Here is a 22,466-nt window from a genome sequence, read left to right on the forward strand (position 1 = left end):
GCAGCAAAGTGATCACCACATTCTCAGAATGATTTAAGAATTCTCTGGAGGCATTTTGCCCAGGTCCCTTTGTAAGCTTTAGAATCCTCCTAAACAGGGCTTATCAGAGAAGATTCCAATTTAGAGCAGCCAAAGTGTAGTGTCTGATACCAGCTCTAGCTTTTCTATTTTTTTCTTCTTCTTCTTCTTTTTTTTTTTTTCAGAAGGAGACATGATGTTTTGCAGTGCTAACCGTTTTGAAAGGTCCTACATTTCCAGCGAACAGAGCGCTTTTGTGAAAAGGGCTCTGAAAAGCACTATTCAGGCGAAAATGCATCAAAGGGATGAGTTAAAAAGAGAAAAAGTTTGCCGATGTGGAGATTGGAGGCTGCATGTGCTGACAGGTGCAATTATGGCTAAATAATTGAATCTTTTAAGAGAGATCTGGTGAGATAAGGCGATGGTTGTGAACTCACACTGGAAACCTGTTCATAATTAGATGCTCAGGGGTCCAGCTGTGGATGACACAGCCTGCGTGCGGATCGCGAGCTTCTTTACATGCAGGACTTAATGGCTATTGCACTTTGTGAAACAGTGTGAAATAGCGTGATTCCAGCCCAACAGAATTTAATTGGTAACAAAGTTTGAAGAGAAGGCTCAGCCTTCTCCCTCAGACTCCCGATAGCCTGAAACCTCTTTCAGCCCCCGAGTCATTGTCAGCCCAGCCTTTAAGTCCTCCCGTCTCATAGAAACTAAAGATAATGTCAACTTTTCAGAATTAATTCATCACTTTAATTAGCAACATGAAACATCTTTCTTTGCTGTTTGAAGAGTGTCCAGGGACTTCGGTTTCCTTTGTCTACACCATATGCCTTAGCCAGAGACACTGGGATGAGAACAATCCGGCGTTTATTTCTGAGAATGTTCCACAAAAGTTAATAATCTTGTTTCTGGACCTGAAATACAGGTGCTCAGAGCCTAGGCTCAGTGAGACGTGGGGTTACTGTGCATACTGCATCTCCACTCGCTCAGGGATCTGAACAGTGGGTCCTTCTCAGCGTCTCTGCCAGGTGACCGAGCAGCGAAGAGGGTGCAAACCAGCGAAGTACAGCGTGATCACTTCCACTTAGAAATCCCTGACGTCCCATTAGGAATTCTGTTAGACTTCTTGCTTCAGGCTTTCACTCTTAATGAGACAATATAACTTATTCTGCTATATTGTATGATTTTTTTCTTTCAAATTTATAATTTCTTCTCTCCTGTGTATGGTCAGATTACCTTGTCGTTGTAATGCTAATAAAGGTTTTATGTTGGTAAGTTGCAGGTTTCTGATAATGACACTTTAACTTAAAACCCAGGCGATAGTTCCTTTTCTACCACAAAGAATTGATTCCTTAATGTTTTTGGATCTCTGGTATTTTCCTTCTTCTTTCCTTTTTAACTGACAACTTTTTACTTTCTTGTCTACCTATAAGCATTTGGACTCCACTAAAAGCTAGGGAGGTAGAACACTGTCTCCTTCAAGTATTTAACAAGCTCAAAAGTAAATCCAGTTTTGCACCAAGAATCCAACACCACAGTAGCCATGACACATCTCATTCTCACTTTATAAAGCACCCAGCACAGTGCCTGGCCCATAGCATTCAAGACGATGTGTTGGCCACTAGAGTTGTTATTTTAGTTTCTGCTTACTTTGTTTATTCGTACTATGAGCTAAGACTCACCATCTTTCGTATTTCCCTGGAGTTTGACACCTAGTCTGATTTTGGAATTATTGTTGTCATGTTTTCTGTCTGGATCCGTAGAGGTGCTTTAGTATGTAGGCTGCAGTGGGGATGTTCCGATTTATCCATGATGGGCCCCTCGAGTCCAATATCAGTGCCGACTGCATGAGCTTTAAAAAAAAACTGGTCGCAGAAGAGTCTACAGGGTCCATTCTCAGCAGAGAAGTATCAGACCTTGAATGGAACTGGATGCATGTGGCGGAGTCATGAAAGTTCACCCACCGTTCATTATTCCTCAGTACATGGATGTCCGTCTGATGTAGTTTTAGTGGCATTAAACACGGGCAGCTCAAAATTCCATCATCGCATTTAGCTTTAGTTGTAAGTACTAGTTGCTTGAAGCCTGCTAGGAGAGCTCGAGCATCCTCCGATACGACAGTGGGTCTCCACCCCGGCTGTGTCTTACGATTTCTCTGGGAGCTTCTAAAACAATACAGATGCTCAGGTCCATCGTCGACAGTCCTGATTGGTTGTCTGTAGCACCCAGTCACTGACATTTTTTAAAAGGCTCCTCAGGTAATCTGGAGGGTTAAGGACTGAGTGGTGGGAAAGGAGACTTGGGACGCACTGACTACACTTTCACTTGTGCTAAGCAGCTTGGTTAAACTCTCTCCCCACAACTGAGGCTGTGCGCCACACACCCCCTTCTCATTTACTCCACCAGCAGAGTGAAAAACACATAGCTTTGAGTCAGAGGAATTTGATCTCAAATCTTGTCTCTGTCTCTTTTGGTGGTGGCGGGGGTGTAATTGGGTTTGTCTATTTATTTACTTACTTATTAATGGAGGCACTGGGGATTGAACCCAGGACCTCATGCATGCTAAGCACACACTCTACCACTGAGCTATACCCCCACCCGTCTCTGTGTCTTACTAACAGTGTGTCCTTGGAAAAGATGCTTAAATGTACTGAACTTTAGTTTCCCCATTTATCAAGTGGGGATAATAAAGAGTTCTTGTAAGCAAAGATGAAATTACTAAAAGGGATTTGAAAACATTTAGCACAGTGCCCAGCACACAATAGGAGCTTGGTGACTGTTAGCTTTCTTTTTTTTCTCCTTCTGTATTTAATTTCTCCAGAGGTGAAATGAGAGGCTCTGGTAACTTTTAAATTCCCCTTATGCCCTAAAATCCAATGGGTCTGATTCTCCACCTTAAGCAATGTGATTGGAGAGTAACCATTACGTAATCTTTCCCACAAATTCAGTTTCAGCGGAAAAGAGGAGGCTATTGGCCCACAGTTGATGGGGAATGAACTTGGAGTTTCTTTTAGTATCATGTCCACACATTCTCTTTTGGTCACCTTTTCAATGTGATGTATCTGTGAAGTGGCTGTCCAGGGTTGGCCATGTGGTGTGAGTTGTGGAAACAAGATTTTTTGACTGAGCAACACCCTCTGTTTTGTGTTGGCGTCCACTTTCTACCCTTGCTTCAACTATATGACCATGCAGCTTACTTTATACTTGTCCTAACGGTGGCAGTACCTGGCTTTTATGTTACTGCATCTCTTTGATATGCTTCAGAGGAGCCCAGGTGAAACCAGGAAACATCTTTCAATTACCACCTGGCTAATTAGTTGTCAAGAAGATAAAATATTCCTGCCTCTTGACCCATTCCCAGAGAGTGATAGGGGAACTCATTCCAACATAGCCCGGTATCAGGAAATAGTTTGTGATTCACGGCAGTGATTCAGGAGGGCGTCTGCCTTGCTTCATTGTGACACATACCTGCCTTTGCCTGGTCATCTGGCTCCAAGAGGAAACTCAGGCAAATGAGAGAATATAAACTTCTGTTCTTACCTAGTTCGGGCTAGTCAAAGCAGAGGACTGGGAGGGTCTTCCAGTGTGCAGGCTCCAGGGGACTGCTGGTGTCATGGGCAGAAACATTGTGTTATGGACAGAAACATTGTCTATGGGAAGAGCTAGTTCGTGATGGAGCTAGTTATGTGACTCTCTGATGTTTCCCAGGGCCTGCAAAGTGTAACATGAGATGCAGTGTAATTTAAGAATTGAGAACAAGAGGTTAGAAATCATGATAAACTGGATTCAAATTTTGGCTTTTATCACTGTCTATAGCAAGAGTCAGCAAACATTTTCAGTGAAGGGCCAGCTAGTAAATATTTTAGGCTTTGCAAGCCATGTGGTCTCAGTCATAGCTACTCAACTCTGCCGTTTTAGCCAAAAGGAGCTGTAGACAACACATCGGTGAATGTGCATGGCTGTGTTCCGATAAAACTTTATTTGCAGACACGGGCAGGAGGCCGGATGTGGCCTGCAGCTGTGGTTTGCCCACCCCTGATCTGTAGAATGTTGCACTAATAAGTTATTTTAATTCTCTAAGTTTCTCTTGAGTATGAAAAGAGGTAATGTGGGTAGTAAAACACTTACCACATGCTTGGCATATAAGCCCTTGAAAACAGCAGTCGCTATTCTTTTGTTAAAAATAATGTATATCATATGATTCAAGGTGCCATTGAGTGTAAGATGCCTCTGGATTTCAGAGATGCTAACATGTGATTAAAAAGTCAGCATTGGTGAAATTTGGTAGCAGTAATTAATTATAGTAACCAGGTTATATTTCGAATTTTAAGTCTCGTTCTGCGGGTCATAGTTGCACGCGTGTGACATTTCTCTGTGATGTTTTTCTTGTCAGGGACACATGTCATGAACTCCTGGGACACGTGCCACTACTTGCAGATCCTAAATTTGCTCAGTTTTCACAAGAAATAGGCCTGGCGTCTCTGGGAGCATCAGATGAAGATGTTCAGAAACTAGCCACGGTGAGTTCCTTTTCAACCTAAAAAACCGTTCTCTTTCGGTCCACTTGTAAGGTGAGGAACGCATTCGAGTCAGTGAGTGTAACTGAGAAGGCAGACATTCTGGAGGCGACTTGACTTTTCTCACATTGTGTTCCTTTGAAGCACCATGTGTTCTTGGCTTATTAACTGTCACAATCTTTGTATTTTATCCTTCTTGTTCAGGGATTGGCTGGATAGTAAATCTTTTAGGCTTGCAGGTCGTGAGGGTTCTGTCATAACTACTTAGCTCAGCCAGCGTGGTGCAGAAGCAGCGACAGACAATACATCATTAAGCGTGGCCGTGTTCCAATAAAACTTTATTTATAAAAGCTGGCGGTGGGCTGGATTTGGTCTGTATGCTGCAATTTGCTGACTCTTGTTCTGGTTCGATGTTTATTTCCTAGAAACATTAGTACTAGTAAGAGTGTGTATTTATGGTAAAGTAGGGGTTGTATTTGGGATTATCTTTGACTAGTCAACATGGATGTGGTCAGACATAATTTGAATAGCAAGGATCTTCTCAAATTAAGTGGTATGAAAGGAAATGCGTAATGTTGGTGGCTGCCTTTAATCTACTGAAGAACTATATCTAGTCAGCTCAAATGCCTTATCTTAGTCCCATTTCAAAGAACCCAGAGTAAGTAAGAGCAAGTTTAGCAAACTCACCTACAGGGGCCAGTCTGTGAGCCTTAATGAGCAAAGCTATTAGCAGAAGAAAAAAGAGACTCTTAAATTGTGTGTGTTTGACCCAGATGCACACCGATGGCGTATTAGTCATGCGGGAATATTCTTTCTTCCCACCAAGAAATAAGTTTTCTCTGAGATTTCTTAAGACACAAAACCCTTTCAGTATATCTTCTGTTTTCTACTTTTGACAGAAATACAGGAATTGAGAAATATTTTTCTACTAAAAGAGAAATAGCGGTGTAAAAGCCATGCTGTTGTCGTCAGTAAGGTGATGTGTAGGGGTCAGTGGGGACCACGGTGAACACAGGCAAGCATCCTCACACCTCCTCTACAGCAGACAGTGGCAGGATGGGAATGTAGGCCTTTGTGTTGCTGGGTCTCCAAAATTTTGAGACAGCCTGGAAATCTAGTTGTTTTTTTTTTTTTTTTAATAAAATTTAATGATTTGAAAATTTCAGCTCATAAAAAAATCTACTTATGAGCTGAGGAAAATATATTTGTAGGATCGTAACTTCCAATTTGTCACCAGCGCCCTAGGGGTGGTGTCTCATGTAGACTGGCCGTCTATTACTGTGTAACAAATAACTCTAAAATTTAGTGGCTTAGAACAACGCACATTTATTAGCTCACGGTTTCTGTGTTTGGAGATTCAGAAGCAGCTTAGCTGAGTGGTTCTGGCTCAGGGGCTGTCTTGAGGTTGCCATTAAGATGTGGGCGGGGCCTGTAAGATGTCTGCAAATTTGGAATCTTCTCTGACTTTCTCCAGAGTGAGCAGAGAGAGAGATACTGAGGGGAGGAAGTTGTAATGCCTTTTGTGACCTGATGATACTCTCTGATCACGTCCGCTGTATTCTCGTCATTAGAAAGGACTCACTCCAGCCCACACTCAAGGGAAGGAGAATTAGTCTCCACCACTGGGAGAAAGCAGCGTCAAAGTGTTTGTAGACGTATTTTAAAACCACCACACGAGAAGTTCTGTTATTTGATTCTCACATCTTAGCCTTGGCTTTAAACTCCATGTTTTGGAACTTTTCTGTGCCTTTCAAGTTTCCTTTGAAATTTTCTGGTTTCAGCCTTTGACCCCTGACAGCTTGTACTCTTTTTTTTTTTAATTTATTTTTTACTTGAAGTACAGTCAATTACAGTGTATCAATTTCTGGTGTACAGCACAATGTCCCAGTCATGTAGATATGTACATATATTTGTTTTCATTTTTTTTTTCACTAAAGGTTATTACAAGATATTGAACATAGTTCCCTGTGTTCTACAGAAGAAACTTTTTTAAAATCTGTAGTGGCTTTTGTAAATTTGTAAATCTCAAACTCCCAAATTTATCCTTTCCCACCTACTTTCCCGGTAACCCTAAGATTGTTTATTATGTCTGAGAGTTTGTTTCTGTTTTGTAGATGAGTTCATAGTGTTCTTTTTGTTTGTTTGTTTAGATTCCATATATGAGTGATATCATATGGTATTTCTCTTTCTCTTTCTGGCTTACTTCTCTTAGAATGATGGATCTCTAGTTCCATCCATGTTGCTGCAAATGACATTATTTTATTCTTTTTTATGACTGAGTAGTATTCCATTGTATAAATATACCACAACTTCTTTGTTCAGTCATCTGACAGCTTATATTCTTGATCAGAGATGAATATATTACTTAGTTGTCATACTCTGAACAGCTACAGACTGGGATTCAACTCTGCCAGGCTGTGTGAGTGTGTGAGTGTGTGACTGTGTGACTGTGTGACTGTGTGTGTCCCAAGAGAGGAGGAGAAGGAATAAGGTAGGACTTCATGGATGTGAATGTAGGTGGGTCCCAGTGAGTGATCTTTATTTCTTTCTGAAAAGCAATGACAAGAAAGCAGTTTCATTGTCCCTTATTTTTACACACCATTAATGATGATTAATTAATTCATCACTCACACTAACATTTACAAAGAATATGACAGGGGGTCCTCACTTTTCAGAAATTCATAGCTTATATAGATAAAACTAAGATTTGTCAGAAGAGAGAAACTTGGTGCTGAGTCTAGAAAGATGAGAACTCGGCCAGGTGGTGGGGCTGTGGGAGAGGGTTGGGAGAGGGGCAGGTTCAGCCCAGGGCAGGAGATCTCTCTGGTTTGGGGGCTGCACAGGGAGGGCCTGCTCGTTAGTTCAGAGGGACCTGTGGAGCCAAGGGTGGCCTTTTGTGTTCACGTTCTGTTGTTCCCATAAACAAATTAAGCATGGCTTAAAACAATGCAGATTTGTTGTCTTATAGTTTCATCAAGTCAGACATCTGGCACAGTTCTCACTGGGCTAAACTTAAGGTGTCAGCAGGGGTGTGTTCCTCTCTGGGGCTCTGGGGAAGAATCCCTTCCCTTGCTTTTCCAGCTGCTCAAGGCTGCCTGTGTTCCTTGTCTTGTGGTCCCCTTCCTCCGTCTTCAGAGCCAGCAACATTGCATCCCTCTGACCTTCCTTCTGTTGTCATGTCTCTCTCTCACTGATAATAGCTGGGAAAGGTCTCTTGCTTTTAAGGACTTGGGTGATTAGATTGGGTCCCCCTGGATAATTCACAATACTCTCCCCACCTCAAGGGCCATACCCTTAGTCATATCTACCAAAATAACATATTCAAAAGTTCTGGAGATTAGGGCGAGGGCATCTTTAGGGCGCCATTATTCTTTGTTCCTATTTTTGCACTTGCAAGAAAAAATTAGTACTTGACCTTGAGACCTGTTTTACTAGGGCCAATAAATTTCCTAGGATGTAAGTTTCCTTTTGGAACTTACACTCTTTAGCATGATTCCAACATCCTTGGCCATGGATTGCCCTAGCTCCAGCATCCAAAACCATTTCCATCTCTGAGAGATCATTAGATCATCAGTCATATTTCTCTCTCTCTCTTCCTCTTCTTTCATTGTTCTTTCCCTAGAATGTACCTGCTTGTCTGCAAAAGCCAATTTAAGTCAACAGATACTCTTTAAGTGGCTAAAGAATCTTAGTACCATGAAGTAGGAATAGGGAAAAGACAGGGAGGCAGTACTTGCTTCAAGGGACTCATGATCTAGTACATAAAAATTTGGAAAACTCAGGGTCAGTGTTAGTTTTTATTCATATACACAAGCAGATACTTAGAGGTGAATTTAAGGGGAGTCTTCTAAGTGTGTGTGGGTTCTGAGTCCAGTGTCAGAGACTGTGACTCAGAATGGAGCAGGGGCCAGCAGAGAGGCTCTTCTCTGACTGGAAATAACTGGTGACAGGTTGGGGAGCATCACGTGCCTCCCGAGGGAGCCCACACATCTGGAACCTCGCAGTGGCTTTGACAGTTACAAAAACCAGAGTGTAAACTTGCAAATGACTGTAACGCAAAAGACTTGGGGCCTCTTCTCAATGCGATGGACAGTTTGGGCAGCTTCCTCACCATGGTTTTCCCTGGTCTGCTCATTTCTTTCCTGATATGGCATGAGCCCCCACCTCAACTCTCTTTGTTTTTCTGTCTCTCACAAACCTTGTAGTTCTAATTCTTTCCAGTTTTAGGGACTGCCCACTTACTTTGAAAGAAGAAATTTGGGAAGCTTTTTCCGTGTGATGTGGAGAATATAGAGGAAGGTAGACTCGAGGTGTGGGAGGCTAGGGAGATATTTTTTTCTCTGAAATGATGCTCTAACTGCCATTGACTTCTAGAACCACATCCCATCCCGCAGTTAAAAACAGAGTGAATGGAAAACTGCTGGAAGATAGTCTTGAGAGAAAACACAGATTCCAGTCAGGCAATTTCAAAGTAAACCTGGGAATAAGTGACCTACGGGATGACATGCATATGAATGACCCTCAAGCCATGTACTTGTTACAACAACCTGAATCCTGGTGAGATACCAAGCGACACTCGGAGGGTTGGAGAACTCAGGTTAATTACACCAGCGGGGCCAGAGGAGTTAATGCTTTAAGCTCTGGACCCTGTCTGTAGGTTTACACAGGCTTTTATATAGTTTTAGGTTTTCATTTTTTCCCCCCACAATATGCAAATTAGGTGTTAGAAATGGACCAATCAGGAGCGAGCTAGGTTTGCACATATGCAAATGAGGTGTTAGAAATGGACCAATAGAATCTTAGGGGTAAGTTTCATTTTCCTAGAAGCAAGCCATTTTACAGAAGCACAAAAGTGAGATAATGTCACCAGGCCAGGGAACCGGATGGCGCCGGTGGGAAAGTAGTGGCCCTGCCTGTGGGTCCTGCTGGTCTTTTCATGGGGCTCCCCACCTTAATGACCCAGTTACAAGGACTAAGAGATTGAAGTAAGGCCTGGCTGGGAGGCGTAGAAAGCCCAGTGGTGGGGAGAGAGTGGGGTTGGTTGAGGCCTCAGCTGTCCTGATGAAAAATGGAGGCATTATTAGCTGATTTCCTCTACGTTGTTCCCATTAAGTCCCCTGAAAAAGTACTAGAATAAAATGAGATGAGATGTACCAAAGGAGAAAAATCCATAGAGAGGACAGATGGAAAACCACAGAAAGCACTATTTATACAGAACAATGAGACAGCCCGTATCATTCTTTTACTCTAGGTGAGATTTATATTATTAATGACTCTGTTTATATAGTGCCTGGTTTTCCTGGTTTAGTGAATTTAAGCACTTACGAAGAAGAGAGTCGTGCCTTGGGAAAGTAGACACTTAATAACTTTCTGTGATGTGCTGCAGACAAATCCATCTAAGGGAGAAAACAGCCTCCCCTAGACGTGCTGGGTGCCGCCAAACTCTTGTTTTGTCCAAAGCTGCTTTTGAACTTGTGGCTCTGATGTTGGAGGCACTAGTCTCTTGCCTATAGCTGCTGCCTCTTCTTGCTGCATTTCTGCATGGTATTTATTTTGACATTTTAATAATGCTCATTTTTTGAGAATGGAGCTATCTTCGCTGTTTTATGTGGGCAATGGTTTCTACTCCCTGAGACCCATTTAAACGGAACTCTTTTGTATCTGAAGGAATTGATGATGGTGCTTGGCGAATGTATTTGAAGTGCATTGTTTTCCACGTAAATAATTTGCCCTCTGGTGGATAATGAATAAGGCGACTGGATTTGGCAGCCACACGCTTTTCATCCTCATCATAGCTGTCCGGGGTCTGTGCATGATAGATATGCAAAAATAATCCCAGTGAGGGCTGCTTAGCATGTGCTGTAATTGTCAGACCAGCCACTTACCCCTGTCATGCTGGCTTTGGTGGGTTTGGTAGATTAGTGTCCTCTTTAAGGACAGTAAACTTAAATGCCGTCAGGGACTAGACAGGTAGCAGACATGTGCAAAAGAGCCTGATGGAGGATAATAAGGAAAATTTGAGCCTGTGGAGAACTGGAGAATATGCATTGTATCTAAAGGCCTTCAAATTCAAAAATTAAAACAAAACAAAATGTTCTTTGGCTACAAATCATGTCTGCACGTTGAAACAGAACCACAGGCTCTTAGTTGTCAACCCTCGTATTTAAAGTTGGATTGTACATTAGACCAGGTAGCATGTTGAGGGACCAGGCCGTTGCTAGATTTATCTTTACATCATATTGGACGTTCTCAGTTACTGCTTGCTGGACACTGACTATTTTTCCCAAGAAAAGACAGCGATTACTGTGTTCACTTGAAATATCTTACTGCTATTGAGAGGTGACTGGTTTTGAATTAGAACTTTAAACAGTTATGAGCATGACTGTCATACATGTGTGCTGAGTATGTGTCAGAGATTTATTTAACTCCTTCATGAGGGGAAAGCAGGATGGTAAATCTAGCTCAGAGGAGGATTCGAGAGACCGAGAAGATACAGTCACTGAAAGAAAGAATCCTGGAACAAGGTGCACAAGACTTTATGTTCTACAAGGCAAACCCTGTGACCTTAACGTTATCTTTTCTACCTGGCAGAAATCATTTGCATGTCGCCTGGACAAAGATGACTTGCAGCTCATCAGTCTTCACAGAATTAACACCTAACTTCACAGCATCTGAGCCTCAATCAATAGTAAATAGGAAGTCAGACAAAGGATCTATTCCCTAGATCAGTGCTTTTCCAATGGTAATGTGTATAAAATAACGTAGGCATCCTGTTATAAGGCAGATTCTGTTCAGGTAGGTCTGGAAGGAAGCCTTGACATTACTGACAAGATCCCAGGTCATGCTGATGCTTCTTGTCCAAGAGAAGCAGGTGACCTGTTAGACAGGTTGGCCTTTCAGACAGTGCTTGAGTCTGTCTTTCAAAAGACACCAGGTGATCCCTTAGCCTTATTTACATATTCAATACTTTTTCTAAGAATTTGGTTAACAGGGTATTGCCAGATCAATGTGGTGTGCTGTGACACTGTTACCGAGTCCAAACTCCTACTGCTCGCTGCACGATAAGCCAGTAAATCGGGAGACAAGGTGCTGGGGCAAGGAATAATGACTTTATCGGAAAGCCGACAGACCAAGAGGATGGCAGACTAATACCCTGGAGAACCATCTTCCCCAAGTCAGAATTCAGGCTCCTTTTATACTAAAAAGGGGAGACGGTGGTGTAGTTGGCTGTTGCAAAGTTCCTGGTGTCGGAATCCTTTGTTCTCACAGCTGTCCACATGGGTCAGGCCACGATGTCCCTGTAAACCTCCACCAAGGCAAATGTTATTTTCTGTTCTGCAACTTTTTATCTTCCTAGGAATGGGAAAATGTTATACCCTTGAAGGTCAGAACGTTGAGAATGGGCTGTCCTGTCTATTTCAGGCTGTAGGCAGCATTCTTTTACAAAAGGTGCAGAACCATTAGGACTAAGTCCAGGAAACAGAGCACAGGGTTAGAGCCAAAGGACAGGTCTAATATGGAGTCAGATTTGTTCTTCCCTATTACAACGTGAGTTTATTTAGCACTTATTTGGGGCCTGAAAATGGACCCTTGCGTCTTTGAGCGCCAGGTCATTTGCTGTTTTGACGCCTCTCCCCAAACAGTGCAACGCCTCCTGCGATGCAGGTGGCGTCAGTTTGGTCCATTCATTTCTTACATCATAAAGGCATTTGAAACAGACAAAGCTGTGCATCACTTGTTGGATAAAGCAGTCAGCAGGAACACACCACAGATGTTTCCCAAGCAGAATAAATCGGCCTCTGGCCCAGTTGGAATTTTCGCTCTACAGAGAGTTTTAGTTAGGTCCTGTATTCAGTTCAACCAGGAAACATGTTTACCTTCACGTCCTGATGAAGGGCTTCTGTCACTGGGTCTTGGTAAAGCTGATGAGAGAAGAGTCTTGGCCAAGGGGGATAAAGGGCCAGTCTTTCCCAGGATGTGTTCCCAGGACGTTGAGGCTCATGAAATGTTACTATGGGGTCTCTGATAGAATGGAATATTCTCTCCTAGAATATTTGGGAAACACTGGGTTACATAAACAGCTTCGTTTTTAAAGACTTTTCCAGGCCTTTACTAAGACAATGTGCAGAGCGTATCTCCACAAGTGGTAAAAAAAATAATTTTTCCAAACTGACCGTGTTTCTTCCATTTCAGATGCCGTCGGTTGTAGAAAATACCCTTAATTTAGTGGCTTTTATTTTTCAGGGGGGAAAAGACGGCAAAAATTTTGACGTTGGCTGTAGGAAGCTCCATTTTAGAAATGTTAAAATGTGAAAAAGGGAACTTGAAAATTAAGAAAGTACGTTATATGGTTGCAAAAGTCTCTTTTTATGGGACACATATTAGCATCCCAAGCTATTAATATTCCAAGGAGCACAGTGTGGGAGATACAAATCTAGAATGTTTTTGAAAAGGTGAAATTCACTGTAAGCAGAGACCTGATCACCAGCTAATTTCTTTTTTTTTTTTTTTTTTGGTAGGAAAGGGTTGTCAAAAATTAATATTATAGGGTTCTGTTTGTAGTTTATCAAAACAAATAATTTATTTGTCCCAAATAAAAAGTTTGCATTGTTTGGGGCTTTGGATGGCCATAAATCAAGTGTGTTTGAATTTCCAGGTATAAGCAGGACTTTCTCATGCTGTGAGCAGTAATGAACTGTACAGTCAGCCTTAAACTAATAATTGACTATAATTCACATTAGAAGTGTAATTGTAAGACTAACCTTAGTTGGCTACATTTGCTAATTAATTTTTTCCTGCTTGTGGAAGAATTAGCTTGTTTCCCTGGTCTCTCATGACTTTGCTTACCTGTCTGGGGTGGGGAACTTACCGGCTTTTAAAAGACATGCCCAGCTCTACTTCTTTCTGCAGAGGGATGACATTAAAAATGACCATTTTAGTATCTCTACAGAAAGCTGGAAATAAGCCCCAGGCTTATTTATTCCATGTAGAGTCTTTGAACTAGTGGGGCTGTTTGGATCATTTGATACAAAGCTGACAAAAGGCTGGAAGGAATTCCGTCTTACGCATTTTTAATTGAGATGTTTGGATGGATGATTAGTTTGTGTGTTATTTCTAAGAGTAACTTAATTAAAAGTTAATAATATCTATTCCAACTCATTACTTTCCCTTTTATGTCTTCTGCGAATATAGGACAGTTGTCTCGCCTTGCATGGAGCACTATATTTCTTTAACCAGCCCCATAGGCTTCAGTCCTGTCCTCTGTCATTGTTTTCATCAGCCCCTCCTTAGGTTTTTTTCTGCCTGGATGCTCCAAGGCCACACTCCCTTCTGACTATACTCTCTTCTGAGAACTTTGATACTGGAGCTCAGATTACTTGGCTCTGTCTGTATATGTTTCATTTACAAATTCATTGTTGCCGTGGTAGGTGTTTGTCATCTGTTTATCTTATGATGAGACCACTGCTGCTATCTGAAATTTAAAAAATTAGCTGTATGTTGCTCACTCTGTTTAGACACAAATCTATTTGCAGTCTGGAATACTTGTGCATTTTTGCAACTCAAATCTTCATCATTTGTAACTATTTCCTAGGGTCCTCAGGGAACCATCATACAATTGCAGATGAGGAAAAAAAAAAACCTCAATAACCTATCTTAGATATTGGGAAATGCAAAAAAATAGAGCTGCTTTGGTACCCATTCATTCTCTGTTCTTGTGCTAAGCTCTGTACCGACTTAATTTTACTGCACAGTAGCACCACAAGTCCGCAGCTGGAGTCTCTCAGCACTTGATAAAGATGGAATTCGGGATGTGTGGATGGGCAGTAGGTGGTGTGGTGTGATGTGGGGTGAAGGGTCTGAACCTGAAGTGGGTTTGAGTGCCCGCTTTGCTTTTTCTAGCTTTATTGAGATATAATTGACTTACGACACTGGTGAGTTTAAGGTGTACAGTGTGTTGATTTGATACACTTATCTGTTGCAGAATGATCACCACCATAGTTTTAGCTAACACCTGCATCACTTCACATAATTACCATTTCTCTTTTGTGATGAGAACAGTTAAGATCTACTCTCTTAGCAACTTTCAAGTATATTATACAATATTATTAACTATAACCATCATGCTGTACATTAGCTCCCCAGAACATATTCGTCTTATAACTGGAGGTTTCCATCCTTTGACCAACATTTCCCCTCATCCCCATCTTCAGGTAACCACCATTCTAATTTGTGTTTCTATGAATTCAGCTTTTTTTAGATTCCACATAAAGTGATATAATAGTATTTGTCTGTCTGACAGTTGTTAACTCAGTATAATATTCTCAAGGTCCATCCATTGTAGCAAATGGCAGGACTTCTTTCTTTCTCATAGCTGAATACTATTCTGTTTTATATAGTTATATATATATATATATACACACACACACACACACACACAAACATACCACATTTTTATCCATCCATCCATTGACGGACACTTAGGTTGTTTTCTTATTTTGGCTATTTTGAATAAAGCTGCAATAAACCTGGGAGTGCAGATATCTCTTGGAAATCTTATTTTCATTCCTTTGTTTCTATAACCAGAAGTGGAACTGCTGGATCACAGGGTAGCTCTATATTTAATTTTTTGTGGAACCTCCATCCTGTTTTCCACAGTGGCTGCACCAGTTTACAGTCCTACCAACAGTGCACGAGGGTTCTTTTCTCTCCACATCCTTTCCAACACCTGTGATCTCTGGTCTTTTTGAGGACACGAGTGCCGGCTTTGTTACTTCTTAACCTTCTACTCAGGGACAAATTGCATTCCCTATTTGTGCCTCAAATATCTTCTCTGAAGTGGAGATGTTCGTCTACCCCTTGATGCTGGATGAGGAGCAAATGGAATGAAATATTGTGATGTAGGCTGTGCAGTTACCTACATCATCCCCATGTTTGACACCACTTGATCTCATCCTTACCCCCCCAAACCCTAACTGCACCAGAGGAGTTAGTCATATTATTGACTAATTTCACGCCCCTAAATTCTCGAGTTCTTCATCCAGAGCTAACGCCTCCCTGTGATTCAGAAGCCCTGACATTGAGTCCTACTTACTTTCTCTTCTCAAAGTAAGCTAGAATGCATTCTTCAAGCACAGAAGATTTGTGCAGTCATTTTAATTTCCATAAAGAAGGAATTTTCTGGTTTAACTACAATAAAGTCAGCTTTCAAAATCTTAGACTTGTATTAACAGAAATATTTGTGTTGTAATTCCATGTCTAGCAAAAGCAGAGAGAAGATGGTTGGGATTTTTTTTTTTTTATGAGCTAGAATAGTGGAGATAATGTTATATCGAACTATAGGAATTTAATTACCTCATTCTACAAATGTAGTTTTCAAATAAAGGAGTCAAAAGGATTTCCAAAGCTATTCTTCTGAACTGTGATATAAAAACCCAGAACACATTTAGTAGATGTAAAATGTATTACTGTACATTACGAGCCACAATGAATGGGAGCATAATGAGAAACACGACATGGGATGGAACACACAGCGATTAAAAATCTCTTTGCTCCCTTTGTAGATGTACTGCAGTTTGCTTCGAGTTTTATATGCTTGTCACGGTCAGGATGGGCATTTCTGGACTGTTTCTGATGGGTGGATTTCATACTGGGAAGAGGTTTCCCAGAAAATGGAAATGCTGTCATGGGAGGGCTTTGGTCTAGAGAAGGTGTAAGGAAGAAATGCTGAGAGGACTGGGAGGACTGAATCGCCTGGGGGGCCACATCAGTCTGAAAGCCTGTCCTTTCTAGCGTCCACACAAAATCCTGAAAATTGTGAAGAGAGTAAATCCTAAGAGTTCTCATCACAGAAACACTTTTTTCTCCCGCTTTTTCTATACGAGATAATAGATGCTCACTAAACTCCTTGCGGTAACCATTCCTCAGTGTACGTACATCAAACCATTATGCTGTGCACCTTAAATTCATGCAGTCAGGGGTGTCGATTATATCTCAGTAAAACCGGGAAAAAGTCCCCATTCCCTCGGCAGTGGAGGGAAGGCAGGGTGATTTAGGGCTTCCGTTACGAGAAGTCTTTGCAAAAACCTTCGTTTCTCTTCCTTATTACAAAAGTGACATACATTCATTGTAGAAAAAAATTTTTTAAAATGAATAAGCAAGGAAAAGAATGTAAAGATCATTTGTAACAACACAGCCGTGATAACCAGCGTTAGCATTTTGGTGTATAGCCTCCTAGTTTTTCTGAAAAGTCATTTTACCACGTCAAATAAAAACATAGTAAAAGGGAGTCCTGGCTCTGGAAGAAGGAGCAGTAGGAATGTTCATCCATTTATCGGACACTTGTGCCGTCAGGAGAGACTATCTTTTACATCAACAGAAGGAAGAAGAAATTGGAAGCACTCTAGACTTACGGACTTACAACTTTTCACTCAGGTTAAGTTGCAAAGTGTTTTAGGAAACATCAGATGTAGCTAATGAGTTTCGTTTGCTTTTCCTTTTTTTTTTGGAGAAAAAAATGAGCGGATAGCACTTTTTAAAATTGAAAAAAACTTGGTTTTCCTATGTATTTCCATCTTTGGTCTTCAAATTTTGCATTGTTCTTGTCCCCATTAGTGAGTGCTGCTTTAATCAATGTTCACCCCTCCTGCTGTTCTTTTTTTGAGTAAGATCATAAACGCCCTTTCCCACAGCACTTGATCTCAGGTAATCATACCAGTAGGGAGGAAAAGGGAAAGCTGGGATGAAATATAGTGAACCCTACTATATATACGACACCATGTGGTTTTCCTTAAGCCTGTGCACTTTAGGGACCGACTAGCAAGGCAGTATGTCTTGGGTGTCCAGAGTGCAGGCTTTAGGGTCAGATTACCTGGATTCGCAGCCGGGTCCATCACTTACCGGCTGGGCAGCCTTGGATAAGTTAGTTAACCTCTCAGTGCCCTAGTTTCTTCATCTTTAAAATGAGAAGGATAATGCTATCCAGCCTTGTAGAACTGTTGAGGATTCATGAGATAATACATTGTAATTCTGCTCAGCCCAGTGCTAAGTGTTCAGTAAAAACCGGCTAGTGTGTTTGACATGACCTCATTCTTAAGTATCTAGGTGACCATGCTGGTAAGACTCAACTGCAGGAGAGGCCCCTGGAGAGAATTTCTGCTCTTAGTGTGCCCTTGGTTAATTCTCTGACTTTCAACAACTCAGGTTTTCCTTTCAGAAATGCAGACTGTGCAGTTTCTATTACAAAGGGGTTTTCGCTGGAGACAGCAGGCTGCTTTGCAACATGAAGTGTTTTAACCATAAATGATCAAGGTAAGGCCTCCCCTAAATGATGTCAAACTTCTCCCTGGAGGGGGAGGAGGCCTCCCCTGAGTGAACGTGGAGTGAGGCAAGTTGCAGGAAGCAGGTGGGGAAAACAAATGTACAGATACTGTCTGTGCTTTTCAAGCAGGTGAGGAGTAATGCTGTTCGTTGGTACAGGCAACACTCCCTTAGGAACCCCAGAAAGCCGTAAATTTGGGGTTTCAAATCTTGGCTGCTCCTCCTTCTGAGAATTTAAGCCAGGTATTCACAGTTTGGCTGTAAAATGGTTGCATTAACATAAAAGTATGCAAAGAAACTACTGGAAGAATTCCCAAAGATGTTGCTTGCTCAAGTTCTGAGGCATTTTGGATGTGTCTCCATGTATATACGCAGACGTCCTATGAACTAGCAAGGCTTAAAAGTTCTCTGAAATAAAACAAGGGGAGATACTTTAATATGACATACTTTAGAAACATGTAAATGTATAGCTCTCACAAAACTTTTTTGGGGCTGTTCACCTTTTTGTCTCTCAGATATAATTAAGAAGAGTTCTTCCAAGGTAAAAGTCAAGGTTATCGTCAGCTTGAAAAGAGCCATTGGATTCTGCTTCTTTGCAAAGAAGTTTAGCAAAGGCATGACCTTGTTGGATTCCTACTACCGATCTTTTCCAGAGCTCTGAAAGCGTTCAGTGAATATTTACTGAGCATCCACTATGTGGGAGGCATCGGGAATTCAACTGTGAGACAGGTGGACATGGTTCCGCTTCTTGGGGACTTACAGTCTAGTGAAGGCTGCAGATAAGCAGTTAAGTATAACTTGAGTGCAGAGATAGGGAAAGGAGGGTGTTTAGGTCAGTTTCGGGGAGAGGAATCAAAGGTGGTTCCTAGGGCAAGACTTTCTCAGCAGTCAAATTGGTAATTTTTAATTTGCTATCATATATATGCTTGCTGAGAGAATAGATGCAAATACTTCAGGAAACCTTTGTATCCCAATGGGCTGTCTTCATGTTGCAAAGCTCTTCCCGCTGGGATTCAGGAACTGCTGACCTGTGATGAAGCCCACGCCTCTCAGGAAGGGGAGTCTGTAGAATCAGAGCCGTCTTGCATTGATTTAGCATTTGGCATGTATGTATTCATTAGAGTCCCGCAGTGGCCCTGGAGGATGGGCAGGACTCATTACCCCCAAGCACACTCCCTGCTATCCGCATGGTGCTATATACACAATTGGTGCCCAGTAAACACTTGGCAAGGAAAGGAATCCCCATTTTAGAGATGCATAAAGGGAGGCTCAGACAAGTGAAATGACTTGTCTGAGGTCGTACAGTAAAATAAGGGCAGAGGCTGGGCATCTGGGTTTTCTGTGTCCTGATCTGGTGCACCAGACCACTTCTCAGGAGTTCAGGATGTCAGGGCAAGGTGTAAAAGCAGGCGAGGCAGCAGAGACAGACACTTGGGGAGTCCCGGAGGCAAGTTATTGCTACAAAGCTAGATTTAGGGTTTTTAAATCATGTTGTCCTGGGGGTTCCGGCTAATGTCTGTGGAAGAAAAAAAAATTATATATTTAGCTCATGTCTTGCTTAAATGTAAAGAATGGCCAGCACATCCACATCAGAGGTTCTCATGTAAAGGCCCAGACTCCCAGTTTCTCCTGAAAAGACCAGCCTCTCTAACAGTCTGCCTTTACCTGAGACGCACTTGGCCAGAGCTGAGTTGCTGTTCCCATTAGATGGGACATATGATACTGAATTGGGAAGTGAAATTTCATCTTCAGATATCTGCCTTTCCCCCTTTACTGACTAGGAGACTCTGCTGGTGAGGAGAAGGGAGACGGAACAGAGAGGCTGGCATTCCAGGCAGCAGCAAACACCCAGTTTCTCTTGGTAGCCAGAGCCGGAACCAGTTTGGCAAAATAGCTTGTCATGAAGCACCAAAATATTTCAGATCGTACCATTCTTTACTGTCTCACAAATTCTTGCTGTCCTTTACCAGGTCTATTTTATGCCTGTCAGATAATGCATCTGTATCCAATGTAGGCAGATTGCTGTAGTTTAAAGCAATACAACGCAGTATTTAGTTTTGTGCTTTTTAATATGACTTTTTAACATAAACAGGATGTGTTTCATTTCCAACCCAGTTTATCGATCCCAGTCTCAGCTCTCCTGAGCTGGGCTAGTGGCAGTGCTGTTTTTCACTGGCAAGACTCGGAAGACTTGGCTTCCTGTCATGGCTAGTTTCTAGTGTGACAGACCTGTGATGTGCCATGTGACTGGTCCAGGGGCCACAAGGGAGACTGAAGGCATCTCCCCCAGGGCAAGCCAGGGAAGGATGACTGTAGGCAAGCTAGACAGGCCCCCATCTCTCCCAGCACACACCCAGCTCAATTATCAAGAAAGTGGCATAAATATCAAGTCCTAGGTCCTGCAGCGCTCAGTCACCGAGAACAGAGGTGGGCAGTGTGATCCGGTACAAAAACAGGGATGTTGGGGGTCAGGCACAATTGGTTCCAATCCAACACTTTCGCCCCTAAACTTTCCTAAGTTATTTGATCTAAGTCACAGTTTCCCCATCTGTAAAATGGGGTGTGTGTGTGTGCGCGTAGCACTGACATGTAGGAAGAATTCAGTAAATGTTAGTTATTCATTTTATTTTCTCCATCTTACAGACAAGGAACCTGAGACTCAGAAAGGCTAACTTTCCTAAGGTCAAAAAAGAGGCGAACCTGCCCTTGAACCTTGGCCTTTCGCTCCAAGGCCGATGCTCTAATCCACCATGTTACGTTACCTTCACAGTTTCTGCCTCTGGCGGCTGTTGTGATCACGCTGTGAGGGGTTTCGCTCGGTGGCAGAGTGGAGGCTTCAGGCACTGGCAGTGATTATTAGTAAAGCCAGGGCAGCTCAACTGAGCTGAAATTCCATCTAGAGTTTCAATTACCTACAGGCCCCCATTGTGACAGGGACCCCAATTCATAGGGAAATCTTTTCAACCTCATTTGCACGTACAGATGGTGAGTGTCGGCTCTGGGTGTGAGAGATGATGATGGTACTGGTGATGGTTAGTGACTGGAAAAGAAACATGACTTCATGAACAAAAACCTAATACAGAGGACAGCTCAGTGCAATGGAGCGGCGAGAGTGGCTCGCCCTACTAAATGCACCTTTCTCTCCAGTTTTCAGACGTATAATCATTTCCCAAGAGTTTTGGTCTTGCCTGGAAAGAAATAGCCGAGAAAGTGCCGGCTTTTTAGTCCTGATGTCTGGGAGGGTGTTGCTTTCCGTAGTGCAGGAATAAAAATAAAACGGCCCTCTAAAGGCGGTGGTGACTACCCGCGGCTCACTTGGGAGTCGGTAAAAACCTCGTTTTTCATACGCGCCTTGGAGAGCTGACCTTTAAAATCACCACATCTGGGGAGAATGTGTGATTTGATGCAGAACGTTTTAGGGCAGGCCACGCGATGAACGGCTGAGAGAGTCCTCATCAGTTTTCTTCTCCTTCAAGGTGCTCAGCATTGCTTAGGTTATAAAAGTCAGTTCTTGGGCACTGCCAAACCTACAGCATTTGCTTAAGTAGCTCTTCTGTGCAAAGCAGATGAAACTTCTATATAAATGGAACGCTGATCCATGCACCTGGTACGAAAATGATGGGTGTGTGTGTGTGTGTGTGTGTGAGTCCTCAGAGTGAAGTTTAGCCATTTCAAGGTAGCTAGTTGTAAAGTAAGTTCAGCAAAGGGTCGTTTGTAAATAGATGGGATTTCTGTAAAAGAAGAGCCACACTTGTGAATCGCTTGGTCAGGGCGTCGGTGCGCTGAGACTCATGCACAACATCTAGGGTCCTGGGAAAAAAACTGAATATAAAACAAGCCTTTGATTTGTGAAACCCAAATACCGGCAGGTTCAGGAGGCATTAGAAAGTAGCCTGTTTGTGCTCCTAGTATCCTTTTGAAAGAGCCACAGACTTTTGTGGCAAACAGAATCGGACGGCTGGTCATCGCATAAGTTCATCTCCAGGAGGCAGCAGCATCTCTCACGTGCTGTGGTCTGATGCAGGAAGGTCCAGGCAGGGCTGCTCATTCTGAACCATCTGGGCTGTGGGGCACTTCAGGGGCTGCATGGATCACAGCCCCACTCCTCCCACCCTGGCCAAGCGCAGTGGGCATTTTTCTTGGATGGTGCAATCTTCAGAAACGGCAAACTGAAAACCATCCCCCTCCCCCGACACGATCGGATGAGGATCCAGATGTCAGAATCCCTGGGTGTTCAGGGTTGCTAATGGAGGCCAGGAGCCACGAAACCACAAGATTGCTGAGCCTCTGCCCGAGAGACCTGCCCATCAGACGTCATCCCGGCTCCCGAGGGCCCGCAGGGAGGCTGGCTCGTCCCTTCCTCGCGGGCTCCGAGGCCCACGGGCTGGTGTCACGTGGGACATAGACAGAGGTCAAGGGACCAGTCTGCCTCTGAAGCTGAAAGTAAAACATGATTTGATGGCCACAGTGGAGGGATTTTCATCTTTTCAAAAAGTCTATAATATTGGAAGCTGTGCTGAGGGTAGGAGTTACTGATCTGGAAGATTGGCATGGAATCTTCCAGATGGGCCCACTGGGAAATCCTTTCTTGCTTAGCCATTTCTCCCCTTC

At 42.7% G+C, this 22,466-nt stretch overlaps 1 protein-coding gene across 1 annotated transcript in view; it reads left to right on the forward strand.

Annotated features, from left to right (window-relative positions):
• Positions 1-22,466, forward strand: part of TPH2 (tryptophan hydroxylase 2) — an 83,334-nt gene that overhangs the window by 42,965 nt on the left and 17,903 nt on the right. The window contains exon 8 of the mRNA XM_010988215.3: positions 4,415-4,541. Within this exon, the coding sequence (XP_010986517.2) occupies positions 4,415-4,541 (127 nt within the window). The remainder of the gene's footprint in view (positions 1-4,414; positions 4,542-22,466) is intronic.

Source organism: Camelus dromedarius, chromosome 11 (assembly GCF_036321535.1).
Source record: "Camelus dromedarius isolate mCamDro1 chromosome 11, mCamDro1.pat, whole genome shotgun sequence".
Taxonomy (NCBI): domain Eukaryota; kingdom Metazoa; phylum Chordata; class Mammalia; order Artiodactyla; family Camelidae; genus Camelus; species Camelus dromedarius.